Source organism: Pristis pectinata, chromosome 1, assembly GCF_009764475.1.
Source record: "Pristis pectinata isolate sPriPec2 chromosome 1, sPriPec2.1.pri, whole genome shotgun sequence".
In the NCBI taxonomy this organism is placed as follows: Eukaryota; Metazoa; Chordata; class Chondrichthyes; order Rhinopristiformes; family Pristidae; genus Pristis; species Pristis pectinata.
The window spans coordinates 149,605,911-149,625,428 of NC_067405.1; the positions used below are offsets into that span (position 1 = coordinate 149,605,911).

The 19,518-nt window shown below is 44.6% G+C and overlaps 1 protein-coding gene across 1 annotated transcript in view; it reads right to left on the minus strand.

Moving 5' to 3' along the window:
* pomt2 (protein-O-mannosyltransferase 2) overlaps nucleotides 1-19,518 on the minus strand; it is a 185,204-nt gene that overhangs the window by 35,400 nt on the left and 130,286 nt on the right. The window contains exons 12-14 of the mRNA XM_052021379.1: nucleotides 17,284-17,435; nucleotides 6,892-6,983; nucleotides 2,665-2,741 (exon numbers count right to left, since the gene is read on the minus strand). Of these exons, the coding sequence (XP_051877339.1) occupies nucleotides 2,665-2,741; nucleotides 6,892-6,983; nucleotides 17,284-17,435 (321 nt within the window). The remainder of the gene's footprint in view (nucleotides 1-2,664; nucleotides 2,742-6,891; nucleotides 6,984-17,283; nucleotides 17,436-19,518) is intronic.

Here is a 19,518-nt window from a genome sequence, read left to right on the forward strand (position 1 = left end):
TTCAATTGTAACGGTTAAGAGAAGTTTGGATAGGGACATGGATGCGAAGAGTTTGGAGGGATATGGTCTGGGTGCAGGTAAATGGGACTAGGTAGTAGATCAGGCTGGCATGGACTAGATGGGCCGAAGGGCCTGTTTCTGTGCTACAGTATTCTATAACTCTAATTATGGTCACTGGTCCCAAAGTGCTCGCCCACTGACACTTCAGCCACTGGCCCATCCTCACTTCCCAAGACGAGGTCAAGTTTTTCCCTGTCTCTAGTAGGGCCATCTGCATATTGTTTGAGAAAACTTTCCTGGACACAATTAACAAATTCTGCCCCCATCTCATCCCTGATAAGGGGAAAAATTTAAAGGGGACCTGAGGGGTAAATATTTCCACACAGAGGGTGGTGGGAATTTGGAATGAGCTGCCAGAGGAAGTGGTAGAGGCAGGTGCAATTACAACATTTAAAAGACATTTGGACAGGTAAATGGAAAGGAAAGGTTTAGGGCGATTTGAGCCAAAAGGCGACAAATGGGACTAGCTTAGGAAGGCACCTTTGTCAGCATGGATGAGTTGGGCTGAAGGGCCTGTTTTCATGCTGTATAACTATGACTCGAACACTTTTGTTCCTTCACCTGTCTGCAATCTCCCCACATCAATCACTCTCTGCGTAAAAAAAACTTTCCCCTCAGATCCCCTTTAAAACTCTTTCTTCTCGCCTGTTTTTGATGCCTCTCCCAGGGAAAGATATTCTGATTATCTTCTCCCAAGAGATAGACTCTTTTCATGACACGTCACAGCTGTTTTCTTAATTCATTCAGCTGCTGAAGATTTGGTCTTCACAGATCTTGTAAATTCAAGAGGGATATAGGCCAAATGCTGGGAAATGGGATTAGCTTGGTCACCACGGACACTTATGGGCTGAAGGGCTTTTCTCTATGATGTACAACAATGACTCTGTAACATAGTTCTGGTGATCTCTGGAGGAAAGATATAACAACCAGGTATCTGTATTTGTGAGATGATGAGCCTGTCTTTCCATGTAGGAGGTACCTTCTACAGGGAAAGTACTGAAGATTATATTAGTGGTGAAGGAAAAATAATAAGATAAGATTTCTTTATTAGTCACATGTACATCGAAACACACAGTAAAATGCATCTTTTGCATAGAGCGTTCTGGGGGCAGCCAGCAAGTGTCGCCACGCTTCCAGTGCTAACATAGCATGCCCACAACTTCCTAACCTGTGCATCTTTGGAATGTGGGAGAAAACCAGAGCAGCCGGAGGAAACCCACACAGACGCGGGGAAAATGTACAAACTCCTTACAGACAGCAGCCAGACTTGAACCCGGGTTGCTGGTGCTGTAAAGCGTTACGCTAACTGCTACACTACCATGCCTGCCAATACAATTGGGAGTCGATATCACTCCAAAATTCTTCCTATGTAATTTATTCCATGTTCATTATATTGAAACCCTCATCAAATAGGGAGATATCACTGAGCAAAGTCCATTAAGAAACTCTAATCACTCGAGAACCACATTATCTTGTCAAACCTCTAAAATCTTTCTTTCAAAAGGTAACTAGAGAAACTGCCAAGACTGTACAACAGGAGACTGGTCAATAAAGCAGCTCCTAGCATACCTGGAAATAAAGTGGAATACAGACACACCATCTTTGAGCCAGGACCTCCATTTAACATAATTATCAGCAACAATGGCAGCAGGTTCTGGGCAGTAGAGAGCTGTAAACGGGTGCAACTTGCTTGGCTAAACTAGTGCAATGGGTTGATGGGGAAAGGTAGAGTTGGCCAGTGGTTTGTGTTCTGGCAATAAGTAGGTTGAAACTAATATGATTGGAGGTGGGTAGGGATGGAGGAAACTAGGATGCAGCAGAAAAAATATGATGCATAGAACTCTCAGAGAAACAATAGGGAGATGTTCAAAAATGGGAGGGGTCATAGTGCAAGGAAAATACAATGCAGCCAAAATTATGTTACGAGAAGCCTCCATTCCTCCAAATGTTCCTCCATGCAGGGAATGTTCGTCCATGGGAAAAAGATTCTGACTGTCTAACCCATTTATGCCTCTCATAATTTTATAAACTTCTATCAAGTCTCCAACGCTCCAGAGAAAACAACTCAAGTTTGTCCAACCGCTCCTTATAGAACGTGCCCTCTAATCCAGGCAGTATCCTGGCAAACCTCTTCTGCACCCTCTCCAAAGCCTCCACATCCTTCCTATAATGGAGAAGGATCTGATAGGGCTGGAGAGGGTGCAGAGGACATTTACCTGGATATTGCCTGGGATTAAGCAGTTCAGTTATGAGGAGAGATTGGAAAAGCTAAGTCTGTTATCCCTAGAGTGGAGTGACATTTATCCTTGCTTACCTGTTCCAAGATACCTAACACCTCCACCTTTTTCATACCTACATGGTCCAGACAGTAAACATACCCCTCCCTGAACTCACTGCCCTCCATATCCTTCCATGACCATGTAAATAACCTGGATTTAAAACGTGGGCGGGTGGGTTAGTAAGTTTGCAGACGTAGTAGCTAGCTGTAAGAGCAGGTCAGAGGCTGGGTGTTTTGCAGCACAGCAATAACATTTATTTAATGCACTAGATCATGTACTGAAATAATCTCAGTCAGAATACAATGTCAAAGAAAAGCCCACTGACCCGTATCATGACGACATGCGATTCCAGCAGGATCTCGGGGAATGAGGGTTTCAGCACTTCCAGGCTGATATTCGGCACTGAAACGATAATGTTAATGTTACGATATATCCCGACTCTTCGAAGATCCATGTCCAAAAAAAAACTTGTATTTATGTAATTCCTTTCAAGTTCTCAGGACAAAATGCTTCAAAGCACTGAAATGTTTTGAAGTGTAAACACTGTTGTAATGTTAAATCAGAATCAGATTCAGATTTATTATCACTGACAAAAGACATGAAATTTGTTGTTTTGCAGCAGTACTGCAACATAAAAATCTATAAATTACAAAAATAAATAAATAGTGCAAAAAAAGGAACAATGAGGTAGTGTTCAAGGATCATTCAGATATTTGATGGCAGTGGGGAAGGAGCTGTTCCTGAATCGTTGAGCGTGGATCTTCAGGCTCCTGTACCTCCTCCCTAATGGTAGTAACAAGAAGAGGGCATGTCCCAGATAATGAGGGTCCTTAATGACAGATGCCGTCTTCTTGAGGCACCAGCTCTTGAAGGTGTCCTCAATGGTGGGGAGGGTTGTGCCCGTGTAGGAGCTGGCTGAGTCCACAACCCTCTACAGCCACTTGTGTTGGTAACAAGACAGCCTGGTGCAGGTTGGTGGCCTGAAATGTCAACCATCCCTTGCCTCCACAGATGATGTTTGACCTGCTGAGCTCCTCCAGCAATTTTATTTTTTTGCTCAGATTCCAGCATTTGCAGTCTCCTGCATCTCCAGCTGGATTCCAGAGGTTAGTTGAGAGTGACTACCCCTAACATCAAGGCTGCATTTATCTGACTGTGGCATCAAGGAGTCAAGAGTCATACAGCACAAAACAGGCCATTCAGCCCACTCGCCCATGCTGAACTTTGTGCCCACGGGAAAAAGATTTTCACTATCTACCCTCTTTATGCCATTCATAATTTTATACACTGCCAGGTCACCCCTTAGCCTCTTTCACTCCAGGGAAAACAATCCCAGCCCTTCCAATCTCTCCCCATAACTAAACTCCTCCAATGTTGGCAACATCTTGGTGAATCTCCTCCGCACTTTCTCCAGCATAATCATAGAGTCATACAGCACGGAAACAGGGTTAGGATTAGGGTTCGGCCCAACTGGTCCATGCTGACCAAGATGTCCCATCCACGCTGGTCCCATTTGTCAGCATTTGGCCCATCACCTAAACCTTTCCAACTCACGTACCTGTCCAAGTGTCTTTTAAAAGTTGTTATTGTACGTGCCTCAACCACTTCCTCTGGCAGCTCATTCCACATAGATACCACCCTTTGTGCAAAAAAAGTTTCCAAGTTCCTTTTAAATCTTTCCCCTCTCACTTTAAACCTATGCCCTCTATTTGGACTTTAGCAAGGTCTTTGAGAAGGTCCCACATGGTAGGCTGGTCTGGAAGTTAAATCCCATGGAATCCAGGGAGAGCTAGTAAGGTGGATTCAAAATTGGCTCAGAGGTAGGAAGCAGAGGGTGGTGGTTGAAGGTTGCTTCTCAGAATGGAGGCTGGTGACTAGTGATGTGCCGCGGGGTCGGTGTTGGGACCCTTGTTATTCATTATTTACATAAATGATTTGAATGGACAAGGCTTAATCAATAAGTTTGCGGATGACAGGAAATTAGGTGTTGTTGATAGTGAAGAAGGTTATTGTAGATTACAGGGGAATCAGTTAGGGAAATGGGCTGAGGATTGGCAAATGGATTTCAATACAGATAAGTGTGAGGTGATGCATTTTGGAAAGTCAAACCAGCGTAGGACTTATACTATGAATGGTAGGGCACTAGGGAGTGTAATGGAACAGAGGGACTTACGAGTACAAGTGCATTGTTCATTGCAAGCGGTGTCACAGGTAGACAGGGTGGTGAGAAAGGCATTCAGTGTGCTGGCCTTCATCAGTCACTGCACTGAGTATAGGAGTTGGGACATTATGTCGCAGATGTACAAGTCGTTGGAGAGGCCGCACTTGGACTACTGAGTATAGTTTTGGTCACTCTTTTATGGGAAAGACGTGGTTAAACTGGAAAGAGTGCAGAGAAGATTTATGAGGATGTTGCCAGGACCAAAGGAACTGAGTTGTAGGGAGAAGATGGCCAGGCTAGGTCTTTATTCCTTGGAACATGGGAGAATGAGGGGTGACCTTATAGAAAAGGCAGAGATAAGGTGGATGGTAATAGTCTTTTCCCCAGGGTAGGGGAGTCCAAAACTAGGGCTCCTAGGTTTAGGATGAGAGGGAAAAGATTTAAAAGGGACCTGAGGGACAACTTTTTCACGCAGAGGTTGGTGAGTATATGGAACAAGCTGCCAGAGGAAGCGGTTGAGGCAGGTATAATAGTATCATTTAAGAAGCACTTGGATAGGTACCTGGAGGGGTGGGGCTTAAGAGGGATATAGACCGAATGCAGGAAATTGGGACTAGCTGGATGGACAATGTGGTTGGCATGGACTGGTTGGGCCAAAGGGCCTGTATCCGTGCCTTATTGCTCTGTGACTTCAGTTCTTAATTCACCAACCCTGGGAAAAAGACTGTACATTCACCCTATCTATACCCCTCATGATTTTATACACCTATATAAATTAACCTTTCAGTTTCCTATGCTCCAAAGAATAAAGTCCTTGCCTGTCTGACCTCTTCCTATAACTCAGTCACACAAGTCCTGGCAACATCCTTGTAAATCTTTTCTGCACTCTTTCCAATTTAAAAACATCTTTGCTAAAAGCGACCAAATCTGAACACAATACTCCAAGTGCGGCCTCACCAGCATCCTATACAACTGCACCATGACCTCCCAACTACCATACACAATGTCCTGACTTATGAAGGCCAGCATGCCAAAAGCCTTCTTCATCACCTTGTCTACCTGTGACTCCACTTTCATAGAACCATGTACTTGTACTCCAAGGTCCCTCTGTTCCTCAACACTCCCCAGCGTCCTGCCATTCACTGTGAAAGTCCTACCTGGATTTGACTTTCCAAAACGCAACATCTCACTTTTCCGAATTAAACTCCATTTGCCATTCCTTGGCCCACTTTCTCAGCTGATCAAGACCCTCCTGTATTTTTGATAACCTTTTTCATTGTCCGCTATACCAGCTACTTTAGTGTCATCTGCAAACTTACTAACCACACCTTGTACATTCTTATCCAAATCGTCGATATAGATGACAAATAACAATGGGCCCAACACTAACCCCTGAAGCACACCACCAGTCACAGGCCTCCAGTCCTAAAAATAACCTTCCACCAACACCCTCTGTTTTCTACCATCAAGCTAATTGTGAATCCAATTAGCCAGCTCTCTGTGAATTCCATGTGATCTAACCTTCCAGAGCAGCCTACCATATAGTACCTTATCAAAGGCCTTACTGAAGTGCATATAAATCATGCCTACCACCCTGCCTTCATCAACTTTCTTGATCAATCATCAAAAAACTCAAACAAGTTCCTAAGACACGATCTCCCATGCACAAAGCCGTTCTGACTACTCCTAATCAACCCGTCTTTCTAGATGTACGTATATCTTATCCTTCAGAATCCTCTCCAGTAACTTACCTACCACAGACGTTAGACTTACTGATCTATAGTTCCCAGGTTTTTCTTGCTGCCTTCCTTAAAATGATAACAGATTCTCCAATTTCAGGTAACTGTCATCATCAGAACTGGTTGTTTCTGTGGTAAGTCATCCATCTATGATATTGACACAGTTTTTCTCTCTCCATTAGCACAGCCCGACTTAGCGGGCAAGTCCCACAACTTCCTTTGTGGGTTCTCACCCTCCAACTGTCCTCATCTCATAGCCTTTGTTCTTTTTTTTTCCTCACGTTAACTCTTTAAACTCATCAGTCAGGTGACTTCTACAACTTACCCTCATAGCACTTCTGGCTTCACCCTATCAGAAGTATTCCCTTTGTCACATCCATCCTTTCCCAATTTCCCTGCAACTTAAAACTAACTTGTTTTCTCTCTTTCCAGTTCTAAAAGTAGGCCTTCAACCTGAACCATTTTCTGTTTCTCTTTCTACCAATGGTTCCTGACCCGAGTGCTTCCACCATTTTCTGCTTTTATTTCGATTTCCAGCATTTTTTTTCATATTCAACACTCATGGGTTTCCCACGTAATGAAATGCCAAACCAAGAAATGTTAGATTTTACAGACACAAGGTATTCTTACAGGTACATCCACAGCCACTTACATTTGGAATTAATGTGATCCTCAATATTCCACAATGAGTTGGGGGTTTCTTTAAGGTAAGGACTACAGCTGACTTCAACCTGTTCCCATCCCCTAGAAACAGGAATGATCAACAAAAGAAGCACAAGTGAGAGTCAAGTTTTCAATTGTTATCACAGAAAGTCAAACCTTATTTCCAGAACCAAGTCTCCTTCTATCCACATCCTGAAAATTACTATTGACCAGAAATTTATTTGGACCAATCATGTAAATAATGCGGTTATGAGTGCAAGTCAGAATGTCAGAAGCTGGGTAACCTGTGGTGTGTGGCTCACCTCCCAACTTCCTAATGCCTTTGCACCATCAAGAGTGCCTATATCAGGGGTCGAAGAAATGCTCTCCACTTTCCTGGAGGAGCACAGCTCCAAACATTGAAGATGCTCAACACCATCCAGGGCCAGGGGACAAACATAAAGGTGGGGTGAAGGAAACCAGTCAAAGAGAGAGGGGCAAGGACGGTGTGCCACTCTCTGTGTGGGTTGGGAGGGGAAGGAAATAGGGTGTGCACTCATGCAAGTTAGGTAGAGAGAGGGATGTGCAGAAGGAGGCAGGATCAAAGGAGAGAGGGAGGGAGAGAGAGAGGGAGAGAGGGAGAGGGAGAGAGAGAGGGGAGAGAGGGAGAGGGAGAGAGAGAGGGGGAGAGAGAGAGAGGGAGAGAGAGAGAGAGAGGGGGGGAGAGAGAGAGGGGGAGAGAGCGAGAGAGAGAATGCACATGGAAGAGCCTTTGAAAAGGGGTAGCTCTGCTGGCTGGAGCGATATCCAGCTCAAGGAAAGAAGGTTAGTCATCTAAGATAAGATAAGATCTTTATTAGTCACATGTACATCGAAACACACAGTGAAATGCATCTTTTGCGTAGAGTGTTCTGGGGGCAGCCCGCAAGTGTCGCCACGCTTCCGGCGCCAACATATCATGCCCACAACTTCCTAACCTGTACGGCTTTGGAATGTGGGAGGAAACCAGAGCACCCGGAGGAAACCCATGCACACTCGGGGAGAACGTACAAACTCCTTACAGACAACGGCAGGAATTGAACCCGGGTCGCTGGCACTGTAAAGCGTTACGCTAACCGCTACACTACTGTGCCTGCCCATCTCAGCCTCAGGAGAAGACTTCACAGCAGGAGTTCCTCAGTGCCTGGGATCAACTGTCTGCAGGTGTTTCTTATTAACTTTACTTCCACAACGGCAGAAGTGGGAACATTTTCCAATAATTTCACAATGTTCAAATCAACCTACAACTTCTCAGATAGAACATAACAGCACAGTACAGGCCCTTCGGTCCTTGATGTTGTGTCGACATTTTATCCTGCTCTAAGATCTATCTCACTCTTCCCTCCCACATAGCCCTCCATTTTTCTGTCACTCACATGGCTACCTAAGAGTCTCTTAAATGTCCCTAATGTATCTGCCTCCACAACCTCTGCTGGCAGTACATAACATCCCACTCTCTATTTAAAAAAACATGCTTCTGACATGCCCTCTGTACCTTCCTCCAATCACCTTAAAATTATGCCCCATCGTTAGCCATTTTCGCCCTGGGAAAAAGTTTGACTGTCCAGTTGATCTATGCCTCTTATCATCTTGTACACCTCTATCAAGTCACCTGTCATCCTCCTCTTCAAAGAGAAAAGCCCTAGCTCACTCAACCTAAGACATACTCTCCAATCCAGGCAGTATCCTGGTAAATCTCCTCTGCATCCTCTCTAAAGCTTCCACATCCTTCTTATAATCAGGCAACCAGAACTGAACACAATACTCCAAGTGTGGTCTAACCAGAGTTCTATAGAGCCGCAACATTACCTCACGGCTCTTGAACTCAATACCCCAACTAATGAAGACCAACACACTATAAGCCCTTTTAATAATCCTATCGACCTGCGTGGCAACTTATGGATGTGCACCCAAAGGTCCCTCTGTTCCTCCACACTGCTAAGAGTCCTGCCATTAACCTTCTATTCTACCTTCAAATTCGATTTTCCAAAGTGTATCACCTCACAATTTTCTGGTTGAACTCCATCTGCCACTTCTCAGCCCAGTTCTGCATCCAATCAATGTCCTGTTGTAACCTACAGCAACCTTCTTCACTATCCACAACACCACCAACCTTCGTGTCATCAGCAAACTTACTAACCCATGCTTCCACATCCTCATCCAAGTCATTTATAAAAATCACAAAGAGCAGGGGTCCCAGAACAGATCCCTGCGGAACACCATTTGTCACCAACCTTCAGGCAGAATATGCTCCATCAACCACCACCCTCTGTCTTCTATGGGCGAGCCAATTCTGAATCCACATAGCCAGGTTTCCCTGGATCCATGCCTCCTGGGATGTTCTCAGGGAAAAGTACGGAAGAAATGTGGCAAATATTCAGGGGATATTTGTGTGGAGTTCTGCATAGGCATGTTCCAATGAGACAGGGAAGTTACAATAGAATACAGGAACTGTGGTGTACAAAAGCTGTAATAAATCCAGTCAAGAAGAAAAGAAAAGCTTACAAAAGGTTCAGAGAGCTAGGTAATGCTAGGGATCTGGAAAAGTATAAGGCTAACAGGAAGGAGCTTAAGAAGGAAATTAGGAGAGCCAGAAGGGGACATGAGAAGGCCTTGGCAGGCAGGCTTAAGGAAAACCCCAAGGCATTCTACAAGTATGTAAAGAGCAAGAGGATAAGGTGCGAAAGAATAGGACCTATCAAGAGCAGCAGTGGGAAAGTGTGTATGGATCTGGAAGAAATAGCGGAGGTACTTAATGAATACCTTACATCAGTATTCACTACGGAAAAAGATCTGGGGGATTGTAGTGGGAACTTGCAGCGGGCTGAAAAGCTTGAGCATGTCGATATTAAGAAAGAGGAAGTGCTGGAACTTTTGGAAAGCATCAAGTTGGAGAAGTCGTCGGGACCGGATGAGATGTACCCCATGCTACTGTGGGAGGCGAGGGAGGAGATTGCGGAGCCTCTGACGATGATATTTGCATCATCAATGGAGACGGGAGAGGTTCCAGAGGATTGGAGGGTTGCAGATATTGTTCCCTTATTCAAGAAAGGGAGTAGAGATAGCTCAGGAAATTATAGACCAGTGAGTCTTACTTCAGTGGTTGGCAAGTTGATAGAGAAGATCCTGAGAGGCAGGATTTACGAACATTTGGAGAGGTATATTATGATTAGAAATAGTCAGCATGGCTTTGTCAAGGGCAGGTCCTGCCTTAGGAGCCTGATTAAATTTTTTGAGGATGTGACTAAACACATTGATGAAGGGAGAGCAGTAGATGTAGTGTATATGGATTTCAGCAAGGCATTTGATAAGGTACCCCATGCAAGGCTTATTGAGAAAGTATGGAGGCATGGGATCCAAGGGGACATTGCAATGTGGATTCAGAACTGGCTGGCTCACAGAAGGCAAAGAGTGGTTGTTGACGGGTCGTATTCAGCATGGAGGTCGGTGACCAGTGGTGTACCTCAGCGATCTGTTCTGGGACCCTTACTCTTTGTGATTTTTATAAACGACCTGGATGAGAGAGTGTAGGGGTGGGTTCGTAAGTTTGTGGATGACACAAAGGTTGGAGGTGTTGTGGATAGTATGGAGGGCTGTCAGAGGTTACAGCGGGACATAGACAAGTTTGAAAACTGGGCTGAGAAGTGGCAGATGGAGTTCAACCCAGTTAAGTGTGAAGTGGTTCATTTTGGTAGGTCAAATATGATGGCAGAGTAATAGTATTAATGGTAGGACTCTTGGCAGTGTGGAGAATCAGAAGGATCTTAGACCACAGGACGCTCAAAGCAGCTGCACAGGTTGACTCTGTGGTTAAGAAGGCATATGGTGTATTGTCCTTCATCAATCGTGGAATTGAATTTAGGAACCGAGAGGTAACATTGCAGCTATATAGGACCCTGGTCGGACCCCACTTTGAGTACTGTGCTCAGTTCTGGTCGCCTCACTTCAGGAAGAATGTGGAAACCATAGAAAGGGTGCAGAGGAGATTTACAAGGATGCTGCCAGGATTGGGGAGCATGCCTTATGGAAACAGGTTGAGGGAACTCGGCCTTTTCTCCTGATAGAGGTGTATAAGATGATGAGAGGCATTGATCGTGTGGATAATGAGAGGCTTTTTCCCATGGCTGAAATGTTGCCATAAGAGGACATAGGTTTAAGGTGCTGGGGAGGTAGGTATAGAGGAGATGTCAGAGGTAAGTTTTTTACTCAGAGAGTGGTGAGTGGTGGAATGGGATGCTGGCAACGGTGGTAGAGGTGCTTATGATAGGGTCTTTTAAGAGACTTTTGGATAGGTACATGGAGCTTAGAAAAATAGAGGGCTATGGGTAAGCTTAGTAATTTCTAAGGTAGGGACATGTCCGGCACAGCTTTGTCGGCTGAAGGTCATTAATTGCACTGTAGGTTTTCTCTGTTTCTATGTTTCCTGACTTTCTGAGTAAGCCTTCCATGAAGAACCTTTATCAAACGCCTTACTGAAATCCATGTACACCACATCCACTGCTCGATCTTCATCAATGTGCTTTGTCACATCCTCAAAGAATTCAATCCGGCTCCTGAGGCAGGACCTGCCAATCACAAACCCATGCTGACTGTCCCTAATTAGCCTATGCTTCTCCAAATGCCCATAAATCCTGTCTCTAAGAGTCTTCTCCAGTAATGTGCCCACCACTGAAGTAAGACTCATTGGCCTGTAATTCCCAGGGTTATCCCTACTCCCTTTCTTAAACAAAGGAACAACATTTGCCACCCTCCAATCATCTGACACTACTCCTGCAACCAGTGAGGAAGCAACGATCATTGCCAAAGGTGCAGCAATCTCTTCCCTCGCTTCCTGTAATAACCTTGGATGTATCCCATCCGGCACCGGTGACTTAACTATCCTAATGTTTTTCAAAAGTTCCAGCACATCCTCTTTCCTCATGTCGACATGCCCTAGTGTATCAGCCTGTTGTATGCCATCCTCAAAAATATCAAGGTCTCTCTCACCGGTGAATACTGAAGCAAAGTATTCATTGTGGACCTCCCCTACCTCTTCCGACTCCAGGCACGTTTCCTGTTTTATCCCTGATCGGTCCTACCCTCACTCTAGTCATCCTCTTATTCTTCACATATGTGCAGAACACATTGGGGTTTTGCTTAATCCTACTCGCCAAGGCCTTCTCATGCCCCCTTCTAGCTCTCCTAAGTCCGTTATTAAGCTCAGCCCTGTTTGATCCTTGCTCCCTAAACCTCAGGTAAGCTTCTTTCTTCCCCTTGACAAGATATTCTACATCTCTTGTCAACCACGGTTCCTTCACTCTACCATCCTTACCCTGCCTCAATGGGACAAACTTATCCAGAACCCCATGCAAGTACTCCCTAAACAACCTCCACAATTCCAGTGTGCACTTCTCCAAGAACATCTGTTCCCAATTTACGCTCCCAAGTTCCTGCCTAATAGCATCATAATTCCCCCTCCCCGAAAGAAATACCTTGCCATATCGTTTGCTCCTATCCCTCTCCAAGGCTATGGTAAAGGTCAAGGATTTTACACTAAGGAGGTATTTGTATTGGCCTTGGTATTGGTTTATTATTGTCACTTGTACCAAGGTACAGTGAAATACTTGTCTTGCATACCGTTCATACAGATCGATGCATTGAGGTAGTAGAGTGCATTGAGGTAATACAGGATAAAAACAATAACAGAATACAGAGTAAAGTCTCACAGCTACAGGGGAGTGCATTGCTGGTAAACAATAAGGTGCAAGGTCAAACAAGGTAGATTGTGAGGTCAAGAGTCCATCTCATCGTATAAGGGAACCATTCAGTAGTCTTATCACAGTGGGATAGAAGTTGTCCTTGAGCCTGGTGGTATGTGCCTACGCTCTGTCCGTAAACGTTATCTGCATCTCCCTGCTTTCGGTCACTTCCCCTCCCACTCCATCACAGATATGTCAGTTCCTGGCCTTCTCCACTGCTGGGAGAAGTCCAAGTGCAAAGTGGAGGAACACCACCTCATTTTCCGTCTTGGGACCTTACAGACTAACGGCACGAACATTGAATTCTCCCACTTTAAGTAAACCAACCCCCACCCCTCTTCTTTTCTACTCTTCCTAGCCTCTCTCTTTCTCTTTGCCATTTTTTTCTCTCTCCTCCCCTCCCCCTATGCCACCTGCCTCCATACCTTTGACCTATCCCCGGTGGATCTGCTCTCCCCTCCTCCCTCGCATCTGCCTATCACTATCTCTTACCGGCATCTACCTATCACCACCCTGTGCCCACCCCACCGCCCCTCTTTCGTCCACCTATCACTGTTCTGCTTTTCCCTCCTATATACTGGGCTTCCCTTTTTCCCAGTCCTGAAGAAGGGTCCTGACTCAAAATGTTGACCATCTGATTTTCTCCATGGATGCTGGCTGACATGCTGAGTTCCTCCAGCATCTTCTTGTTTTTTCATCTAGATTCCAGCATCTGCTGTCCTTTGTTCCTCTAGTATTTTTAATCCATACTGCCAGTGACCAACTTTAACCTATTTTATGGGCCTCAATTTTGCTAACCAGCCTTTTGTGGGGCACTTCCTCAAATGTCTTCTGAATATCCATATATGCAGAATATACTTCATCCCTGCAACTTTCACATTTATGTCATTTAGATGGTCTGATCCAAATTGAACTTGAACTTCAAAAAAATAGTAGCTGTGGACATACGAGACAAGATTACAGAAAAATAGTATTTTTTTTATTAGCAGCAATAATTTGCAAAAGTCTTAAGATGGTGTGGGTTAGAGAAGTTGGAACAGTTAAAGCAAAATGAACACTTTTGAAAGAAATGAAAATGAAAAAATATCTTATATCTTCTTATAAAGGTGTGCTTTTGTGCTTCCTGTTAAGAACCAGCTTCTCAAACAAAAACAGCAGATGCTGGACATCTTAAATGAGGTTGGTTGGGCTGTGGGGTTCAGTGGGCCAGGCAGGGCTGCAGAAGTATATTTAAAAATGAAGAAGAAAGTTCTAGGCTGTAGGAATCCATCAATAGACTAGTTAGCTGGGGACAAAATTGGCAAATGGAATTCAATTTTGAGAAGCTGAGGCAGATTTGGGGCAGATGTTCAAAACTGGGATTTTGAGATTTTTAAGTGTGAACAGAAAGGATCTATTTTCTTGGCCAACAGGTCAATAATCAGTTACAAAGATTCAACATTCACTGGAAGAGGTGAGGAATTGTTGATTGCTGCTTTGAAAGTGTTGAGGAAAAAAAATCATTCAACAGGTAGAGAAAGTCTGGCACTCACTGTCTGAATTGGACATGCTGCAAAACTGGATTATGCTGAATGGTGACACTGGTAGATAGGGTGGTGAAGAAGGCATTTGGTATGCTTGCCTTCACAGGCTGAGGCATTGAGCATAAGAGTTGGGATGTCATGTTGTAGCTGTACAAAACATTGGTTGAAGTGCACTTGGAGTATTATGTACAGTTCTGGTCACCACACTACCAGAGGGATATGGTAGCAATCGAGAGAGTACAGAAGAGATTCACCAGGATGTTGCCTGGAATGGAGGGCTGTAGTTATAATGAGAGATTGGATAGTCTTGGTTTATTCTTATGGAATGCAGGAGACCAAGAGGTTACATTAGAACATAGCCTTTCGGCCCACAATGTTGTGCCGACATATCTATTCCCTCCTATCTACAGAATGCCCATATCCCTCTATTTTCCTCTCATTCATGTGCTCATCCAAGACCCTCTTATAAGCCCCCAATGAGTTTGCCTCCACCACCCTATCAGGCAACGCATTCCAGGCATCCACCACTCTCTCAATAAAAAAACTTACCCCTCACATCTGTTTTGAACCTACCCCCCTCACCTTAAATGCATGCCCTCTGGTATTGGATTGCTCAATATTGGGAAAAAGCTATTGCTTGTCCACCCTATCTGTGCCCCTCATAATATGCCCCTCAACCTCCGCCACTCCAGAGAGAAGAGACCAAGTATGTCCAGCCTCTCCTGACAGCACATACCCTCTAATCCAGGCAGCATCCTAGTAAACCTCCTCTGCACCCTCTCTAAAGCCTCGACATCCTTCCTATAGTGAGATGACCAGAACTGCATGCGATACTCTAAGTACGGCCTAACCAGAGTTCTAAAGAGATGCATCATAACATCTTGACTCCTATACTCAATACCCCGATTAATAAATGCAAGCATTCCATAAGCCTTCTTAACCACCCTGTGTAGCCACTTTCAATTAAGTCATGGACTTGCACCCCAAGGTCTCTCTGCTCTTCAGCACTGTTAAGGGTCTTGCCCTACCAAGGTGCAACACCTCGGATTTATCCTGGTTAAACTCCATCTGCCATTTCTCTGCCCACATCTACAGCTGGTCTATATCACGCTGAGTCCATCGCCGGTCCTCTACACTGTTCACAACTCCACCAATCTTGGTATCGTCTGCAAACTTACTAACCCATCCATCAACATACTCGTTCAGGTCATTTATATACATCACAAACAGCAGAGGTCCCAGCACAGATCCCTGCGGAACACCACTACTCACAGGCCTCCAGCCCAAGTAAGTCCCTTCAACTACCACCCTTTGTCTTCTGAAGCCAGTTCTAGATCCACACAGCCAATTCTCCACTGACCCCATGCATCCGAAATTTCTTGATTAACCGATTATATGGGACCTTGTCAAATGCTTTGCTGAAGTCCATATAGATGACATCCACAGCTCTGCCTTCATCAATCTCTCTCGTCACCCTGTCAAAAACTCAACCAGGTTAGTAAGACACGACTTGCCCCGCACAAAGCTATGCTGGCTTTCCCTAATCAAGCCATTGGACTCCAGATGCTCGCATATCCTATCTCTAAGAATTTTCTCCGGCAATTTCCCCGCAACTTACGTGAGACTCACTGGTCTATAGTTCCCGGATTTTCCCTTGTTCCTTTCTTAAATAGAGGAACAACATTAGCCACTCACCAGTCCTCAGGAACACACCCATGGTCAGAGAGGACACAAAGATACTGGTCAAGGCCCCAGCAATTTCCTTTCTCGCTTCCCTCAATAACCTGGGATATGTCCCATCGGGCCCCAGGGACATATCCAACTTAATACTGTTTAGGAGATCTAACACTACCTCCTCCTTGACCTCTAAATGCCCTAACATGCTTCTGCCCTCAGTTCCAATTTCTGCATCCTGCATGTCCCTTTTCTGGGTAAATACTGAAGAGAAATACTCATTTAGAACCTCACCCACATCCTCTGCATCCAAACATAGATTCCCTTCTTTATCCTTAAGTGGTCCTACTTTGCTAGTGAGTCTCATGCAGTGTGTCACATTTTATATAAACTACAAGTACAAGACCATGAAGAGAGGACAAGTTACTGGGATAAGTACACTTTGGAAGGAAAAACTCCAAGGCAGCGTACAAGGTTAATGGCAGGATTCTGGGTAGTGTGGAGGAGCAGAGGGATCTGGGGGTTCATATCCACAGATCCCTGAAAGTTGCCTCACAGGTGGATCAGGTAGTTAAGAAAGCTTATGGGATGTTAGCTTTCATAAATCGTGGGATTGAGTTTAAGAGCCGCGAGGTAATGATGCAGCTCTACAAAACTCTGGTTAAACCACACTTGGGAGTACTATGTCCAGTTCTGGTCGCCTCATTATAGGAAGGATGTGGAAGCATTGGAAAGGGTGCAGAGGAGATTTACCAGGATGCTGCCTGGATTGGAGCGTATGGATTATGAGGAGAGACTTAGGGCTTTACTCTTTGGAGAGAAGGAGGATGAGGGGAGACATGATAGAGGTATATGAAATATTGAGAGGAATAGATAAAGTAGACAGCCAGTGCCTCTTTCCCAGAGCACCAATGCTCAATACAAGAGGGCATGGCTTTAAGGTAATGGGTGGGAAGTTCAAGGGAGATATCAGAGGGAGGTTTTTTACCCAGAGAGTGGTAGGTGCACGGAATGCACTGCCTGGGGTGGTGGTGGAGGCAGGTACATTGGTCAAGTTCAAGAGATTGTTAGATAAGCATATGGAGGAATTTAAAATAGGGGGATATGTGGGAGGAAGGGGTTAGATAGTCTTAGGCGTGGTTCAAAGGTCGGCACAACAAAGGGCCTGTATTGTGCTGTATTGTTCTATGGTTCTAAAGAACCAATAGAAAATTGAGTCCAAGGGCATCTGTGGTTTCATTGGTTCTTGTGATAGAACTCAAACAATCAAAATTGAAATAGGAAAAGGAAAAATTACCACCTCAATGTGAGGGGACTTTTTTGAAAGGTATAGGAGCCAGCATTTCCTGGTTAATGTGCCTGTATCAAGCATCACCCACACACCTTTTTCAGCAATCTCATACTTTAATCAGCCAATAATACACTCACCACTTGGGCAAGGACTTCCCAGAAGAATACAAGACACAGCCAGTCGCCACGTGGATTAATCGAATTTTACTCCTTAGGACTTTAATCAGATCCCCATTCTGTCCACCAATCACCTCAATTTTCCAGAAATCATTCGAATCTCCAGTCCCATTCTGTAAATACACAAAACAACCTTCAATCATCAGAAGCAGAACCACATTTTTTATTCCAGAGCAGCACTAAGTTAGTTCTAATATAAAGTCATTGACCTGAAAGATCAACTCTGTTCCTCTACCCACAAATGCTGCCTGGCCTGCTGTGTATTTCCAGTATTGCCTCCCTTTGTTTTAAATCATGTTGCATCTCATCAGCCTTCTGCCATCAAGTAATCTCATCGAAGCTTTCACAGAAAGTGGTGAAGAACCACTGATTGCTCCTCTGAGGATTCCAAATGGACTAGAGAATGCAGGCTTTGTTTTTGCTTTGAACGTAGAACACAGAACAGTACAGCACAGGAAAAGGCCCTTCAGCCCATGATGTTGTGCCAAACTAATTAAGTTAATGATGCCCAATTACACTAATCCTTTCCCTGTATATGGTCCATATCCCTCCATTCTCTGCACATCCATGTGCCTATCTAAGAGCCTCTTACTGCCTCCACCACCACCCCTGGCATCGCATTCCAGGCACCCACAACTTTTTGGGTTAAAAACTTGCCCTGCACATCTCCTTTGAACTTGACTCCTTTCAAATTGACTCCTTTCACCTTAAATGCATGTCCTCTGGTATTAGACCTTTCGACCCTGGGAAAAAGGTACCAGCATTCTACTCTATCTTTGCCTCTCATAATCTTATAAACTCCCCTCAGCCTCCACTGCTCCAGAGAAAACAATCCAAGTTTGTCCAACCCCCTCCTTATAGCACATGCCCTCTAATCCAGGCAGCCTCCTGGTAAACCTCTTCTGCACCCTCTCCAAAGCTCCACATCCTTCCTGTAACAGATGACCAGAAATGAATGCAATACTCCAGATGCAGCCCAACCAGAGTTTTATAAAGCTGCAATATGATTTCCTGACTCTTGAACTCAACGCCTTGACTAAGGAAGGCAAGCATGTCGTACGGCCTTCTTTATCACCCCATCAACCTGTGCAGCCACTTTCAGGGAGCTATGCACTTATATAGTCATACAGTTATGCAGCACGGAAACAGGTGCTTTGGCTCAACTGGTTATGCTGACCAAGGTGCCCCACCCAAACTAGTCCCATCTGCCAGCGTTTGGCTCATAACCTTCTAAACCTTTCTAATCCATGCACCTGTCCAACTCTTTTAAAAGTTGTTATTGTACCTGCCTCAACCACGTGCTAATGGAAGTAAGAATAGAAAGATCTGACAGATGAATGCGTGACTGAGTGACTGGTGCAGGGGGCATGGCTTCAAATTTCTGGATCATTGGGACCTTTTTTGGGTGAGGCATGACATATTCACTAAGGATGGGTTACACCTAAACTCCAAAGGGTCCAATATCCTAGCAGGAATGTTTAATTTAGCTGTTGGGGAGGGTTTAAACTAATCTGGCAAGGGGATGGAAACCAGGATGTTAGGATACAAGATGTTAGGGTAAGGGTTTATAGAGACAAGTCCAAGACAGTGTGCAGTGAGGATGGCAAGAAGGACAGGCAGGTGAAAAGTCAGGATAATTTGCTGAACAATATAAGTACAACAAACCAATATGTTAGGATACAGGATGTTAGGATAGAGGATGAGGTATATAGAAACAAGTCCATGATTGCATGCAGTGAGAATAGAAGTACAACAAAATCAGTAGCAGATATTGGACTAGATGTACTATATTTAAATGCACGTAGCATTAGGAATAAAGTGGATGACCTAGTGGCACAACTACAGATTAATAAATATGACATTGTGGCTATCACCGAGTCATGGCTTTACGACGGATGTGATTGGGAACTAAATGTCCAGGGGTACACGGTGCATAGGAAGGATAGGCGGGTAGGCAGAGGGGGTGGTTTGGCCATGATGGTTAGTAATGATATAAAATCAATAGAAAGGAAGGACATTGGGTCAGAAGAGGTGGAATCTTTATGGGTGGAGCTAAGAAATAGCAAGGGTAAAAGGACAATAGTAGCAGTTATATAGGCCCCCTAATAGCAGTCAGGATGTGGACTATAAGTTGCAGTTAGGAATAGAAAAAGCATGTCAGAGTGACAACATTAAGATAATTATGGGGGATCTTAA